General features: G+C 38.2%; 1 protein-coding gene across 2 annotated transcripts; it reads left to right on the forward strand.

The window, feature by feature from the left end:
* The first annotated feature begins 407 nt into the window (after positions 1 to 407).
* LOC133995236 (KN motif and ankyrin repeat domain-containing protein 1-like) lies at positions 408 to 13,948 on the forward strand. 2 transcript variants are annotated; one of them, XM_062434569.1, is made up of 13 exons: positions 408 to 530; positions 1,399 to 1,713; positions 4,007 to 4,110; positions 5,017 to 7,569; positions 8,089 to 8,232; positions 8,913 to 9,021; positions 9,109 to 9,288; positions 9,477 to 9,564; positions 10,229 to 10,448; positions 11,899 to 12,041; positions 13,017 to 13,217; positions 13,472 to 13,570; positions 13,658 to 13,948. In XM_062434569.1, the coding sequence occupies exons 3-13, from the start codon at positions 4,074 to 4,076 to the stop codon at positions 13,718 to 13,720; spliced, it is 3,837 nt and encodes a 1,278-aa protein (XP_062290553.1). In that variant the 5' UTR covers positions 408 to 530; positions 1,399 to 1,713; positions 4,007 to 4,073; the 3' UTR covers positions 13,721 to 13,948. The 2 variants fall into 2 exon arrangements, with proteins under 2 accessions (XP_062290553.1, XP_062290554.1); XM_062434570.1 differs by lacking the exons at positions 408 to 530; positions 1,399 to 1,713 and having other exon boundaries at positions 3,941 to 4,110; positions 5,055 to 7,569.
* The last annotated feature ends 3,758 nt before the right edge of the window (positions 13,949 to 17,706 follow it).

Genomic DNA, 17,706 nt, shown 5'->3' on the forward strand with positions numbered 1-17,706 from the left:
CATGAAACAGTAAAATGACCTCACATGGCTCACTGAGTTACTTCACTTAGAACACAAGTGTACATGTTTTGTGTCAGCAGCCGACGTTTCATAATGAGAAGCTAAAGTTTAACTTTGAACTTAACAGGATACCAGGCCTGATAACAGTGGTGACAGAGGTACTCAGATCTTTTACTTAAGTCAAAGTACCAACACAACAATGTAAAGATACTCCATTACAGGTAAATATCCAGTACAAAAAACATACTTAAGTAAAAGTACAGTAAAAGTTAGTATTAAAAGCAAAATTTAGTTAAAGTATTGCAGTAACAGTAGTGGTTTTGTCCCTGACTGACATTATACATGACATCATCAGATTATTAATGATTAATGAGAGAGGAAATAAGAAAATAACAAAGATATGATGTTTTTTCAAATCTGTTTTCAGTTTTTGGACTTTTTCTCTAATCGTTGGTTTTTGATGCATTTAGTGGATATTTAAAAAAATATTGAAATGAAACCATGTGAGAAGTTTAGAGGGTCTTCTACAGGTACAGTCTTTTTTTAGTAAAAAACCTTGTTTGTGTCTCGGCAGTGTTTTCTTGTTCATGTACTGGCAAATGTAATTTTTGCACACCAGCATGTGAGAGCTACAGTTGTTGATTTTTGTAAATGATTTCTGTTTGTAATCAACATAATTTGTACTAATTTTTTTCTTGGAGTCCCGGGAAAATATGGTATAAGAACAATTTTAATACAGCTGGTCTAATACTGAGTGTAAAATGTATTCCTCCAATGTAACCACATGGTGTCACTGTGCAGCTTACCAACTGTTGAATATAAATGGAGTCTAAGGAAAGATTCATTTTAGAGGAATAATAAAACTGCTGGTGATCCTGCTATGCCTTGAATCAATCAGCAACGTGTATTTTTTTAATTGATTCATTGATTAAGTTATTAATTAATTCATGCATTTATTTGACGGTAATTTTCTTCCTCACTTAAACTTTCACCAGCATTAGCACAGCTCTGATCAGGTACAGAACCTGCAAGATGTAAGAGTCTTATTTTGGGTTTTTTTGGGGGGGGTTTTTGGCCATTATTTTCATGTAATTAATGGAAGGTATAAACCATAAAGAATATCTAAACACAAAATGAGGTCTAGGCTTATTTGGCTTCAGAAGACAGCCACATACATATGTCCCAGTTATGCAGAAAAAGGTGAATTTAGGGTATTGGAAATTATTGTTTTGGGGTTTTCTTGGGGTTTTTTTTCAAATTAAATTATTATTAGGTTTTTGATGTGAAGAGATATATAGTCAAAACCTCACAAGCCCTTTAGCCTACAGAAAGTTGTAAATTCAGAGACAACAGTGACAGAAATCATGTCGTCTTTATGCTATGTAATCGATTCAACAGAACAAAAGACACCATCAATATTTTAGGAGGACTATTCACCACCTGGAGCACCTGCTGTGCTCGTTGACAGCTCCTGCACATGCGCAGTGCTGTTGCTACTCCTGCACAGTTTAAAGAAGAAAAAACTATCTCAGGCGAGGCGTCTTCAAAGTCAAAAACAAAGGAGTAAAGAAGAAAAAGATGAAAATTACCATCGCTTTCATGTCCACTAAATGCCTACATGCTGTTCGACCTCTCCCAACAGACAAGGCGTCTGAGTAACACAATTGTTTTAACTTCTACATCAAGCGAACATGTTGTAGGTCTCCTGCACAGGTGAGTGATTCCCTTCACGCTAACTAACGTAGGCTAACAGGTGAATGCGCACTGACTTTTACCTCAGTTTTGAAGTAGGAAAAAAAACAACACATTTTCATGAGAAATAATCCAATTAATTTTGGCAGCAGCATCATATATCATGGTTGAAGTTTATCTTGTATTCTCTCAGCATGACCACAAGGCGTCAGGCTTACAGCTCTGCCACTGTTTTGAATGGCAGGCCAGTGGTGTAAATGATGTGGTATTGTATGTTTTTACCCCTACTTTGTGTCACATTTAAAAACAGACTTGGTTACTTTTTTAATAGTGCCTCTAGGTTTTGATACCAGCTTGGAGCAATTCTGTAGGGAATTATCTTGCAAGCTAAAAAATATTGCAAAATAGGGAAATGGGAGGAAAAAGCTTTAATCCCAATCGACAAAACATGCTAAAATACCTGGCCTACACCCAACCATTTTGGCTTGTGCCCCAAAGCAATATTATTTTCATCTAAAAAAATGTTTTTAACTAGGCTATCTAACAATTCACAAGAGAAAGCAAACATTAGAAGAAAGTTTGAAAAAATAAACATTTGGTGTAGCGCCCCATACTGTTAATCATTTTGTGACCCCTTGTCTTGTCCTAAAACTCCCAAATTGGGAATCACTGCAGCTACACTGATATCAGTAAGAGATTATTTTTAATCTTATGCAATGGTTTCTATCAGTTAAACAGGAAATGTAGCTGCTTAACATAGTATTTTCCAGAAAATGTATGGTCAAACTAAAAATCCAGCCAGTATGGCACACTGTCAGCCAGTGGTAGACAAATAAATGCCTGTTAACCAAATTTGTCCCTCCGACACAAGAATTTGACCCCCTGACAGAAGCACACGTTTTCCCTTTCAGAGTTTACATTGAAACTTTTACTGCTGTAGATAACAATATAAATACAAAGCTCATGTTAATCCCAAAAAAATGACAATTGATTAAAAAACATTCTCATACATGGAAGCACTTCAGACATTGCATTGTGATTTTAAAAAAATCTACAGAAAAACAGCAATATTATTTCAATAGAGCCATAATTGAAGCAGGCTTTATCATGTGTTGAAATCCTATCAAATACACCTAGTCATGTAGGTTCCTTAAATTAATTGAAAGAAAGAAAGAAAGAAAGAAAGAAAAAGTGAAAACATATTCAGTAGGCATAGCTGTTAGTTACTGAATGCATTTTGACAGTATGTGATTTATGTAGCTTTGCAAATTAAGGTGTGTCAGAAGTACAGTGTTTTGATGTAGTGTGAAATGGAAAAGGCAAAAAGGCATTTAAACCTCATGTTAAAAATGTCTTATGTGTCTCTTCTTCCTGTTCATACTTTAACTGTTGGTTCCAAATTCATGTTTTTCACTCGTATCTTCTGTCTATAAACTGCTAACTTCAATCTGCTCTCCTGCAATCAGCTCTCCCAAGCGGCTCTGTAACACTCATTTGAGAGCAGCACAAATAGCACTTTGGGTCACTGTGGCTGACTCTAAAGAGAACCTGCTAAACGTATTGGATTTATTGCTTGAGGCTTGATGTCATGTCAACTTATTCACACAGGAACAGATGAAAAATGGAGTAAGTGTATTTAGATGTCACTGTGGTGGCTGGGTGAAGCCTGATTTTAATGTGGAGAATAAACTCCTTTTATATACACCAAATACTTGCTTAAACATACATAATAAATGTAAATGTTATTATTTTACAACATAATTCTTAACATATTGACATTGTCAGCAAAATATGTATTTCCTCTAATCCTTATTAGACTGTTTTTTTTTTGTTGAATCCCAATGCTTTTGCAGCTCCTTACTCCTTACTCATGTAATCTGCAGTATTTTTTTATTAATAAATAACACACCTTTTGACCAATCAATTAACTTTCACATGCCATTGACTTTCTGTAAAGGTTCCTTTCCGCAACCTTTGAGAGATAGTCTCCTCAAAACTTCCACATGCTGTTAACAGAAGATGCTTACTGAGGAGAAAAGTGATATGGCATCCCGAAGCATCGAGTCACTGTTGTGCACTGAGGCTCAGCATTTCAGCTCAATGTACTTGTGCAGAATTAAATATAATATGTCATGGTGTGGTATTGCATTTCCTGTGTGTAAGCATTGCAAGGTTAGCTGTTATTGACTGCTGGACCTGGTGCGGGAGAGAGAAAGTGATTGAAGGAGTGAGGCAGTATCGGACTATACATGTAAAAGCTAATAATCAAGATGTGAAGCACTCTTAACTTGCTGCATTTTTCTTTTATTTCCAGAATTATTCGAAGTTTTGTCTGGATTTAAATAGATTGCTCCATTATTTATACTTTGTGAAGGATATTCATGGCTCAAGGCAGTTACATCTTGAGAAATGTGTCAGGTAACTATTACTATTACTATTCAATAACTTAAATGCTAAGTGCTTTAGCTCACTGTGGATTTTCTAAGTTGTATATTTTCCTATGCGCAATGTTTGAGGTCAGCCTTTTGTTTGTAGGAGTATTTAATGGTTACTGAAAGACCAAAACATTGCAAAGAAGGGAATATCTCCATTAACTTAAATACACAGTCCTATCAAGTGTCCTCTCTCATTTACCTTTCAAAAGCTGTTATACATGTTTCATGAATTATAATATTGTGTGATAAATCTCTGAGACCTCTGTTGCTTTTGTTTATTCACTGGCTGAAATACTTGGAAGATGTTTGTGGTAGAGAGGGACTGCCAAGAGTATGGTTGGGCATTTAGAGGGAGAGTTACAGAGTAATTATAGAGTGGGTCCAGTCTATGTAGAGAGACATAGCATTTGCAGAAAAGTGACTCCTGAAAACAGTGTCTACGCAACTGGTAAATCCTCCTCTGTCCCTCCTCTTCTTGTGGGACAGGCTCAGAGAGATTATAGTCAAAAGAGTTTCGAGGTGAGAGAAGAAAGGTTCTAAACTCGAATAGAAATGGTCACAGAGAGGCGTATAATACTGAGGTAAGGAAAGAAAAATTAAAAAGTAGAAAGTATATAGCATGCAGCAAACTTAGATATTGCATTTTCCATAGCACATTGTGTTGTTTGCCTTAGATATATTTTTGGTTATGAATAGTTAAAATTATTTAAGACTTCAATTATATTAAAATGTTTCTGTTATAAATGTATTGTCTAGTTTAATAGTTTTTTATGACACGCAATTGGTGGCTCATTTGGAGATATTCCCACATCTCATTCCAGCAAGTGTTTGGACTATTTTTACTCTGTAACAGTAATAAACTATTGCTACTCCATTATTGGTCTAACAGGTCAAAGTTCTGAAGAGTGTGTTCCTAACTACCTGCAGACTGAATGCAGTTATCCGCTGGATGTGGACTACTTTAAGTGTGTGGACAGCTTTCAAAACGGCACCACCATTAAGCGGCTAAGCCTTAAGAGGAGGCCCAGAGTGGCCGTAAATAATGTGGAAAAAACACAGTCTGGCATTTCATCCAGCCAGTGGCATTCTGCAGAATCCCTATCATCATTTAGCAGTGATGATACAAGACTACTGGGCATGTCTTCTGCAACCAGAGGTCGACCTCCTCTTCCTCCACCCCATGGCTCCTCCTTGGATAACAAACCCTCCAGGAATGAAGGACCAGCAGCCTCTCAGATACTTACTGAGTCAAAGCCTCAGCCTGCTGCAAGATCTTTTGTTTCACAGAGACATAGCCCAGTGTTGGAAATGACCAATGTGGAGACCCACAAACACTTGGAGCAGGAGGTGACCAGCCAACTTCCACCTCAGCCCCATCCCCGTCGAAGACTGGCTAGCTTTGGAGGGGTAAGCTCTCCTGGGTCGCTCTCCCCTTTCACTGGATTGGGTGCATATAATCAGAACAACAATGGGAACAAGCCTACTGACACAGGGGGTGATATGTATGTCAACCTTAGCTCGTCCCTGGGCCCTAGAGGAGGCAGCACAGGCTGCCTTAGGCTGAGCCCACAGAGCTCTGGGAGAACCACCCCAGTTACAAGTCTGGGCTCCATGCACCTGCAGCATGTCCGTGATCAGATGGTGGTAGCCCTGCAGAAGCTGAAGGAGCTGGAGGAGCAGGTGAAAATTATCCCCATCCTCCAGGTAAAAATCTCTGTCCTTCAAGAGGAAAAGAGGCAGCTGGTGTCTCAGCTCAAAACCCAGAGTGACAATAAGGACATTAATGATGTGATTTTGAAGAAAGCATCTAGCATGGAAAGGGGTAACATTGCAAGCAAGGTGAATACTGAGGAAGGACTTGAGGGCACAGTGCAGAGTGACTGCACTGACTTCAAGGAGTTTAGGCAACTGACTGAGGAGATGCAGGCATTGGAAAGAACCATCACAGGTGGACATTTGCAAGCATGGCATGGAAAAAGCCATGGCCCTCTGCAAGATATGGAAAGCACAAAAAAAAGAAGCAGAAAAGAAAACAAGTATGTATACACTGATCAGATAGAGACACGGTCAGTTGCAACAGAAGTGTCTGAATTCAATCTTGGAATTTACACAGAACGGGAAGCAGAGCTTGATGCCCAACAACTACTTATTAGTGCCTTGAAGGAGAGAATTAGTCACTTAGAAGCAGAGTTGAAAGAATCAGCTCTTCAGACAGAGATGACCCGTCTTAAACTGGAGCTCCAAACTGCTGGAGCTAGGAACCGGGCGGATAAAGCCTGCTTTGCAAGGCCATCCACTGCAAGCACAGGCATCAATGTGAGACCTCACATCACAAGCCAGGGGGTGGGTAATCACAAAGAGCTCAAAGATGCCAGCACAGGTGATGTAACAGAGGTAAAGACTGTGGGAGTATCTTGTTGTACGCTTGAGCTAAAGAATATTAGCACAGGTCCAGATGTACCCATGAGCCACTGGGAGGTCAGGGAGAGAGTGGAGACCAAAGAAAAGGGTGTGGGGATCCAAGCTTTTACAAACTCACAAGGAGTTGGGACAGAGGTTAAAGTATGTGATGCAGAAAGCAACACAGAGGTACCTGTAGAGAATCTGGGTTCTAAGAAAGAAAAGATGAAGTATCGTTCAGTTGCATGTGGAGATTGCTCTGTTGATGTGATCATCTATGAGGCAAAGGAAGTGGTTTCTCAAGGTATGGCCACAGATCCAGTCAGAGTGGTTGATCTGGGGATCATGGCATCACCCCAGACAGCTTCTCAGCGTACCAACACTGTATCCAGTTCAGTGTCTCGTTTTACAAACACCAGTAATGCCTTCAACACCAATTCCAGCACTAATACTGTTCTCAATACCCAGGACAAGCACACTAACACCACTCAAGCTGTTATGAGAAACGCGTCAGTAGGCAACAGGGTCATAGACATCAAATCTACCCCAGAGACCCGCACAATTGGTGTAGGAACTGAAAATATAGCAGGAAGTGCCTTAAAACAAACGCCAGGAACTGCCACTAACATGACCCGAGACACTGGTGTTGGATTCACAAACATTAATGACAATTTCCTGGTTGGACTGAAAACTAAAAATATGGCCTCCGGTCCATCACATCTACCTGACCCCATCAAGACCAGGAGTATCGGTGTAGGAGAGGGAAGGATAAGGGATTTGTCTGTTTCATCCAGTACACCTGGCCAGAGTTTCCAGCAAACTACACAATCCCAGTGGGACCCTGAGCTGAACCATTACATAGAGAAGATGCAAAGACTCCTTGGGGAGCATGGGGACCTGCTCACAGAGGACTACACTGAGCAGAGGGAAGGGTTTGTCTATCAGCCCAGCAGCCGAGAAAATGCCAGCCCTACGCTATCATGCAATAGGAAAGCTGCAGCACGAGGAACAGAAGTCCATCATTTAGATTCTCAGACACCAGGTAGCACTGTTTACATTTAGTTAGTGTTAAAAATACCCCTATATAACACCAAAATCCACTGTTTGTATTCTTGATGCCTAACTAACATGTTTCAACATGACTTCAAAACCTTTAATTTCAGCTGTGTGCTTACATAAGTGCTACATCAGCTTAAAAGGTGATGATATGTTATGTTGTTTTCACAACTTCCTCCCAAGTGGCCATACAGTTAATGCACGTTTAAACTTGCATTTATTGTGTCTGTGTTTACAACAGCTAGCATTCTTTTCCCCCTACTTTTACTGGCTTACTTGTTATTTTCTTGTCACTACCACCAACTGTGGATCAGTGGAATAATGTGAAATAAATGGCTTATACTACTCTCTGTATCACTAACCTCTGCAGTAAGAAGGAATCCAACGACCACTCATGTCAAAAAAGTTTACAGGGTACCCTTAATGCAGGGGTATATGTGTCTGTAATATATTTTGATGCCATTCAAAGTCAAAGTTTAACTAGTGTCCTCTCTCTTTGCCACAGGCAACAGAGATTTTCACTCCCCATCTCAACTTTCTTCTCAGTGTGACAAAGCAAACCCAGGAATATGCCAAAAAGGTAGTAATGATTCAGAGGTGAAGAGAATGATACAAATGTTAGAACAACAGACATCTTCTGCTCTGCAAGGTAAGCGTGTGTGTGTGTGTGTGTGTGTGTGTGTGTGTGTGTGTGTGTGTGTGTGTGTGTGTGTGTGTGTGTGTGTGTGTGTGTGTGTGTGTGTGTGTGTGTGTGTGTGTGTGTGTGTGTGTGTGTGTGTGTGTGTGTGTGTGTTACAATCCTAAACAAGTACCATCTAAGCTCTTCTTCAAGAGAGATATAGTAAAGATGAGGTGAATAAGAATACTGTCTGTGTGAAGGTAGTTTAGTTTAAAAATGTTCCATTTTCAGACCACTCTTGATGCCCAGTTTAAGCTTGAATTTAGTTTAGAGGAAGTGGTTGCCTTTGGCTTGGCAAGTTAACCTTCTGAGGGATACACTTGCAATGTTTGGAATGATATCTGGTTTTGGAAGGCGTCTCGCACCACATAGCACTTTTGTGGCTGAGGGTCTAAAAATGAACCGCCTCGTAGGAGGAACTGGTGTCAGAATAAGCTGTCTTTTAAACTATGGCCTTCGGATTTGTGAGAATATATAGAACATCTTGAATATATCCTTACTTAATCCTGCCAGATCAGCCTCGTGAGATTAAGTTCTTTTATAGTACATGTGTTGTATTTAATAAAATACACTGCTGATTTCACACGGATAAAATTTCTATTTTAGTATTGTGGATGTTGCAATATTATAGACTCAATCATTGTTTCTAGACAGGTCAACTAATGTCGGTGTGCTGCGCAGTGTAATGAAGAAACAGAATGGTGACCAAGGCTGTAGCAGCAACAGGAAAAGCATGAAGTTCATGAAGGTGACCACAGGGTTGGTATCAAATGTCTAAACTAATATAGAAATAATTGACTTGTGAACATATTTCCACTGTATTAAACTCTCATGTTTTATCCTTAGATTGGACCCAATGTCATCTTACGAGCTCTCTGCCAGTGAGAATGTTAACTCTGAGGAGGTGGAACGGAGAGGAAACAGAAAATTAAAGGAAGCTTCTCCAGATGTAATACAAACAAAAAATGGCAGAGGTGGCTCAAACAAGGGATCAAAAGGGTCTTCAAAATCACATACACAGCACAGGTAATGTAAGATTTTACAGCCATATCATCTCTCAGTTGAATAAGATTTCTGCATAAGGGTTAGGGTTAGCAAAAGCCCCACAGCAATAATGCCATATATTTTACTGCACAAGTCTTAAGTTTTGCGGCATGCTCTCAGGTGTGGCCTTGCACCTACAGTAGTAACCTGTAGCATTGTATTACTTTCAGGAGCAAGCTAAGTGAAACGATGTTTTCTGCTTGTCAAGCCTTAAAGATGCACCTGAGTGATGACACCACTTTATCCAGCAGGGAATTGGTATGTTTTGGTCCAATATATTCACTGTCACAGCGAGATGAGGCTCACTGTGTGTGTGTATATGTGAGTGTTTAATGGTATATGTCACAGGATGGGTGTGGAGAGATGCAGAAGGAGGGTGTGTTCAAGTATGTCCATTATAAAGAGATGACTTTGGCAGTGGACACAAAAAGCCCAACAATGTGCCGACTATATAATTTTCTGGGATGGCATTTGTCGTCGACTTGAAAACAATTATATTTTTTAGTCAAAGAGACCCCTCATGTTCGCAATCATTCAGTGAACAGATAGAGAGACGGGGAGTTAAAAAGTAGTATGTTGGAAAGGAAAATCCAGATGAGTTTCATAATGAAACTTGAGACAGCAACAAGCTCTCAACATGCGTCTTTTGTGGATGAAATGAAGACAGATTTCCAAGCTTCATTTCATGATTTTTTGGAGAGTTTTACAGTGAGTTGTTGCTTTATTATGCTCTTTGTTTTTTTGAGTCACATCCCTGTAATTACGAGACGTTCCTGTCTATTCAAAGTCGAAATTGCTCTACACACTCTGAATCATGGTTGACTTGCAAGGCATTTGTAAGAATACATAAAAGACATTGCTTTTTAAAAATACATATACCTGTTTTTCTTGTTTTCTTTTTCTTTTCCTTTCTCCCTTGCAGCTTGACTGCCTTCAAGCACTCCAGCAAGAGTGGTTCTCTGTGTCCAGCCAAAAGTCAGCTGCTCCTGACATTGTAGAAGACTACTTGTCGACATTTCGGGTCATTTCACCCTCAGTATTGCAACACATCGCTAATATGACTGATGGCAATGGAAACACAGCTCTGCACTACAGTGTGTCTCACTCCAACTTTGCCATTGTCAAGAAACTGCTTCATGCAGGTACAGTAATGTGGGACAACTAGAAGTCAGCCTTCTGACCTTTTTTAAAAAAAAATGTTGCTGTCCATTTTGTTTCTCTGCAGTCTGCATGTATAATATAACCTAAAAAATATCCTCCTGGTGCTGTTTAACCTTCACCAGCTCAAAACATGTATGATTTCTGTTGCTTTTTTTATATAATGGCATGAGAATTAAATCACAGAGAAAAAAACAAGGACATACAGACAACTTACAGTTCAACAGTACTGAACTAGGGCCAGTGTGTACTGTGGTTCAATGTGTTGTCTATAGATATTGGTAAGCTCCCCAGTAGCCACTAGGGGGCAAATATTTTTCACTTTTCCAATAGAAGGTGGTGTTATGGTTATATATCTGACTGCTGCATGAAAAGCCAAAAGAGATAGAGAGGGTTTTACCGCCAAAGCTGTAATGACAGCACTTTAAAAGTACATTTTTGTCTTTTGGCTCATGAAAGTATTGTTAAAATACTTTATTGATCCTCAGATGTTCTGTAATGCTACACCAGTGCCTGTGTCTGCACTAACTCATACTCTGGAAGGTGTAATTTGTCCAAACAGCACACAGCTTTTCTTTAAATGAGAAATAAAGATGTACTTATGAAATCACACAGTTAACATCATGATGGACTGTTCCAGGCCTCTTTCTAGCTGTGCACAGGCCTGTAAAGGATCAAAAGTTCAGAAGTATAATTCAGCACCAGGCCATTCAAAGGCTAATCAATATAAATTGAAAAACTAGACTAACTGGTGCCCTAATGGAGGAGACATAGCACGTTTCTTAGTTTTATTTAAAAGCCTGGTTACAGCTTTAACAAGATATTGGACCTACCACTCAATACTATAAATATTAATAAAGTATATAGTAAGCAAAAACAATGAAAGTTTTACTCCTGTGTATCTTAGGAATTAATTAACAATGTTTCTAATAGAGAAAACATGATTGAAGCTTATTATTATGTAACTCAAAATTAAAAATCGACCCAATGTGAGTGAATCATGGTAACATGGCAATAACTATATAGATTTTCAGCACAAAAATACATGCAATACATTTTGAGAATTTTTGTTTGCACAGCTTAAATGAAACGACAGTTATCTGAGGACACTTTAAGCAAAGCTAAAATGGTTTGAATCTCTGCTGTTGTGCAATGAAAGCCTGGCTTTTGTAAATGCTGACATTTTTCCCATGTCTATTAGTCTGCATCCGTTCAAATGGATAACCTTTAGTATAGGGCAATTTTCTTTGACATTTTTACTAAGGGTTTATTTTGGACAAGGATTTTCTTGCATTGTGAAACTTGGTTAGATGGGACGTGTTAGAAAGAATCACCAATAAATAAATGAGGATATACTGTACACCTCTCTCTCTCTGTCATCCATACATTTTCTCTTATTTTGTTGTTTTTGCCCATTGATCACCATCACTGCAGAAGTGTGTAACGTGGATCAGCAGAACAAAGCTGGTTATACACCCATCATGCTGGCCGCACTCGCCGCTGTGGAAACTCCCGAGGACATGAGAGTTGTGGAGCAGCTTTTCACAAAAGGAGACGTCAATGCCAAGGCCAGCCAGGTCAGTCTGTTCTCAGCTAGATTCTTTTTCTCTAAATTGTGTCCATATGCTACCATGGGAACTATCAAATAAGCTTGTTGTTTATTCATTCATAAGAGATTACTATAGCTGTGGTTAAAATGTGATGTTAAAAGCTGGTTGTCTGTCACATCAACAGGGAGCCATGGTAACAGATAAAATCATTCCCTCCTAATTTACTTTTTTGTTCATCTGTTCATGTACATTGGCTTTGAAATTAATATGTTTTTTACATGCAGGTGCTACAATTAAATATATTTTTATAGCAGTTCATCTTTCACAAACATTCAATTCCAAATGTGGCTCTGTAGACTTTAAAGATTTACATTCAGGACTGTAAGATAACCTAACCTGTATGTATATTTGGTAACACTTTATTTTACAGCTCTGTAATTTCCTATTCATTTCCTTGGAAGATTTCCTGGAAATATAATTTGATAATCATCATAAAGAATATTGAGACTACGTTCTGAGACAGTTCAGTTAGTTGTGTTGACAAGTTGCTGATATTCAGTAGAATGCCTTTTAAATACCTCAGAGGAAATATTCATGAATTATTCACTTATTGCTGGAAACCTTCATCAGAAATCTTCTTCATGCTTTGTATGGCTATAAATTTCACATTTGTGCATGTTCCACTGACCAGAAGGCTCTAGATTATGCAACAAATTATTTGGAATTAATTAATGGTAAGTACACTAATTGTTCCCTGCCTGTATTCCACCTATAATTAGTATCAACGTGTTGTTATTTTTCCTGGAAGCTTGTAAGGAAAAAATATAATGTCACGTTTTTCAATGGGTGCATGAAATACAATATATGTGCATATTTTCAAGAAGTAACGAATTAAAATGTAAATTGTGTGATTCAACAAACAAGCTGTAAATCTAAAGTTGAAATGTTCAAGATATGTTGACCTTGCATCATTAACCCTATTTCCTGCTCCTATCTGTTCAGGCCGGTCAGACAGCTCTGATGCTGGCTGTGAGCCACGGCAGGATGGACATGGTGCAGGCACTCCTGGCACAGGGGGCGGAGGTCAATCTCCAGGATGATGAGGGCTCCACGGCGCTGATGTGTGCAAGCGAGCATGGCCATGCTGACATTGTGAAACTACTGCTGGCACAGCCAGACTGTAATGCCACCCTCACTGACAGTGTATGTGACTCATTTTGCTGCCACTCTGTGCAGCTTCTGTGAGCCCGGTGGCTTCAAGCTGTGAGCTATTCCAGCTTTGTCTCACATGTTTTACTACAAAGCAGAGAGTGAACTTATGTTAAAAAATGTAAAAAATTTAACTGGAGAAACAAAATACTGGAAGTTATACTCAATGAAATATGTACAGTATACTTTTTCCATCTGTAAATTTATAATAAACCTCTTGTAAAATAAATGCCTTTTTGTGTATACAGGATGAAAGCACAGCCCTGTCCATTGCATTGGAGGCAGGACATAATGACATTGCAGTCCTTCTTTATGCACACGCCAACTTCTCCAAAGGACAACCAGGGGTATGTAGGTCAACATTTTCGAAGTAACACTTTAAATAATTGTGTAGTAGTTTCTAAAAAAAAATCTTTTTATTGTATCTTTAACAGACAGCGGCTCGTCAATGTGGCAAGTCTCTCTCTTCCTCTGGTGGTAGAAATGTCTTTGAATGAGGTGATGCTCCAAAACCTGAATCAGTGCTTCATGAATCTTATTTATGAGGTGATAAAGCTCATACAACGAAGAAGAATTTTAATTAGATACATTCTAGTTTGATATTTGCATAAGATGGCATAGTGTCTTTCATATTGTAACTCAGCAGGTAATATATGCATGACAGAACACTCTATATTCATTATGGAGAATTGTTAATATTGTATCATGGCATCATCTATTATATACTGTCAGTTTTGCTTTTTTCTGTAATCATTTGTCATTCTTTGTCTTTTTTTGTAAATATTTGTAAATGCAAATGTATAATTTCACTATTGTATAATTTCAAAAGAAAATAGTGTTATGGAAACATTATACAAGCAAAGAAAGGCATATAAGTACATATTTAAATGAATACAAACTAAATCTTGAAAAAAGTCTTGATTTTGTTAATCATTATGAACAAATATAAACTTATTAAAACTATGACATCTGTATATCCATATTTTGTAATGTAAAAACATACTGTATTGTATGGATTTATTAGTATTTATAAGCTGTCTATATATTTTCTGTATCTGTACTACTTTAGAAGCATCATGAGGCATGTTATATATTTAAACATTTTACTTATCTATACTACATAGTTTTGACACTGATGAAGGCTGAATAGCTGAATGTTTTCTCCTCGGTGAATAAAGATTACAACACTCTCCTTCAGTGAATTTTATACATTCCTTTCCATGGATTTTGAAACAATTTTGAACACCTTTTACAGTTTATCTTTAGCCATGTTAGTGGCCGTGCTCTAAAGATGGCAGAGTCAGTCAGTCGGACCAACGCTTTACTTCTGCCTGAAATATCTCAACTATTGGCTAGATTGGCATAGAAAAATTAAACGACATTAACGGTTTCCAGATGATGATTCCTAATGATTTTAGTGATCCCTTGACTTTTACTCTAGTGCCACTATGAGGTTCACATTTGTGGTTTTGAGTGAAATGAGTCAAATAGCTATTGGATTGTAAATGAACCTTTTAGATTTCTTAAAGAACTTCATTAGTGTTCAGAGCCATTTTTTAACAGACGAAGCAACCTGTCGTCCAGTGCAACAGTGTGGCTCATTGACGTGTTTTTACAGTTATGAAGGTGTACAGTACAGAATATGATATAAAAGTCTGTGGATACACACACAAGTAGGATGAATTTATTGTTGGTTTGTCTCTACAAGAAAAAAAAAAGTTTAAATCACCAGCCGCAGCCTTTCAGCACTTAATTATCATCTGTTAGTCTGCTAACACGCTAAACTTGAATATGCTGAACATACATGCTAATCAGCCGCAGCATGTTAGCATTGTCATTGTTAGTTGCAAATACAGTTCATAGCCTTGCTTAATGTAAAATTACACATTTGAGTCCCTACAATAAATTATTTTATGAATTTGAAGGGCAAATACAAAAATAAGATCTTGTGTTGCGCTACGCTGAGCTATGGCGCCTCAATTTTGTTTTCAGTTGTCTGCATTACGTCACTCTCTGTTGGCTACTGATTAAACGAAGCAAAATCACCAAAAAGTCACCTCTCAAAAAATACATAAAGACTCTGATACGTGTGTGAAAGTTTTTGTGGAGACTTTTTCCCCCCGCTCTCTCTACATTCAACGGGTCACAATTTCACGAGGTTTCCAGTAGGTTTTATTAGATGACTGTTCTCTCACATTTCTCTTACTGAATAAGTCAACCAGATGAAAACATCCCCTGCGGGTCATCAACACTTCTTTCCCACATTTTTCTAGTCTGGCAGACACCGGTTTGATTCATCCCTTGAGCTTGACACCCAGCTGTGTGTTCTCCTTGGAGACAGACGCCTCGCTCGCCTCTTATTTTTTCCTCCACCCCTGTGTCCACTTCCTTCACTTATTAATCCTTTCACTGAGCAATTATTCATTCTTTCACTGACAATCCATTATTTACAATTTCATGTGGTCAATGGCAGCAAGGTGCTTTAAATATTAAACATCTTGTAAGAAGACAGGTATTGACAACTGGCTCGTTTTTAGCTTGACTGTGACCTGACACTATAAATCACAGCAGGCTATCTGATCAAAGTACGCTGAGCTCCGTCCACCTGCAAACGAAAACAGAATTTCAGATTTGAATAAGCTATAAATAATGTATCAAATATTCAGAATAACCTACACCTTTCACAGTTCAGGTTGTTATAATAAGTATTCTCTTTTAGCTTCAATAGCTAGATAATTTGTTGTCTGAGGAAGGTAGGAATGGGGTAAGGTTGGCATTAAAATGTGGGACAATAATTAAATTCTCCATCAGCCCTGCAACTGAACCTGTATAGATGGTACACTGATGGTAAAAGAATATGTGATCAGGTTTAAATTACATGAAATAACAGTGTGAATGTATCTTTTTTTAATGCATTTGCAAACAATGCGGTCATCATATTATTGGCATTTGTGAAACGTGCATATAACCACGGTCTTTCAAAGCACTGGCTGGTATACTGATGATTTATATTTTGTCCATTTTGAAATTCTCCCAAAACTGGTACTTGTACAAAAAAGATAGAAAACTTCCAGACAGAGGTAGAAAAAGACAGGCTAGATAGATAGAAATTATGTTGTCATTCCACATGGCGGCCTCCCTCCGAGCGTGTCACTGTGTCCCATTACTGAGAGCTTGTGCATGTGTGACTGAGAGCACTCTGAGTCATTTCCCAGCAACTGCAATACAATACAATGATATACAGGGTCCACCATCAAAATTTGCTGTTGCCATGGTAACAGTCAGCGGTTTTCAGCAAGTGCTTCTTGGGAACATAATACAGAAATGATATTTCTATTTCACTGGGGTTAGCTAATCCACAGTCACTTCACACTGGCCTGAAATTTATGTCGAGAAACATCACTGCGTTTCACAACTTCACTAGAATGGATTTTTATTTATGATATCTTCAAAAGGAAAACAAAAGGAGGGCTCCATTCTGGTTTTCATCTTTAAAACAATAAATGTCACATGAAGCAGGCATGTAAGGGAAAAGAGAGCAGTACTAATTCCTTACAGATGAATCCACCGAACGCTGAGTACTCCTGTATAGTATACAGTACGGCATGTTGCATGATTTTGACATCTGCTGGCAAATTATATATTACTTCAAGCCTGCAAGTGGTGCTGCCTGTATTAGTGTTTATGTCAGCATCCCTGCAGTTTATGTCATTTCTTCATCTACAATATGTGCTTCTTAAAGGTGTAAACGCATATCATATCCCTGTACAGCTTATATCAAAAGACAGTCTCACAATTTTTAAAGTCTGTCTTATAATAGTGAGGTGCACAAATTAACATATATACAGGTTTTGCTCTCTGTAATCTTTCTTCCTATTTATACTGACCATTAGAAGATTCCCTCCAGATGTGCTTACAATATAAGTGATATAATGCACAGTCCTCATTTTGAGCAGAAATGTGTGTAAGTATATCTCTAAATAATGTCAGGCTTCTAAGTCAAATAAAGTGTATTTCCACAGTCTTTTTAGTGAAATATTTTCTCTGTGTATCAATGGACAGTGTTTTTCTGCTCAGTTGCAGTGGAAAGATAGAAAAAAGAGGGAATTTGGCACTTAAAGGACAGTAACTTCGACAGTTATTGACTTGATTTGAGTAATTTGGATGACTGAAGCCTTGTGTAGCTTCAAATAAACTTCAAACCTTTGCACAGAAGAGCTGTAGATTTTGTCTCCCAACACAGATTGTTTTTCAACCAGCTTCTTAGTATAAGCAATGAGATCATACTTTTACACACTATTTTCTGCCAAGTTGGAACAGTTTTGATTATTTCAAATCAGAGATTTTTTTGTGTTTGTTGTTTTTGTCATTGCTCCTTTTTACTGGTTCGTAGTGAAGAGGCTCAAGTTTGAACATTTTGTCTGTGCACCAATCTGGATTTAGTTTGGCTTAAAGCGATGACTATGTGTAATGTGAAAGGGGG

The sequence above is a fragment of the Scomber scombrus genome, chromosome 15 (assembly GCF_963691925.1).
Source record: "Scomber scombrus chromosome 15, fScoSco1.1, whole genome shotgun sequence".
In the NCBI taxonomy this organism is placed as follows: domain Eukaryota; kingdom Metazoa; phylum Chordata; class Actinopteri; order Scombriformes; family Scombridae; genus Scomber; species Scomber scombrus.

Excerpts from the sequence above, each read along its gene's own strand:
- LOC133995236 (XM_062434569.1), top strand. The coding sequence starts at position 4,074 with ATGGCTCAAGGCAGTTACATCTTGAGAAATGTGTCAG. Across the intron at positions 8,233-8,912 it reads GACATCTTCTGCTCTGCAAG|ACAGGTCAACTAATGTCGGT; the intron begins GTAAGCGTGTGT and ends CATTGTTTCTAG. Across the intron at positions 9,022-9,108 it reads TTCATGAAGGTGACCACAGG|ATTGGACCCAATGTCATCTT; the intron begins GTTGGTATCAAA and ends TTTTATCCTTAG.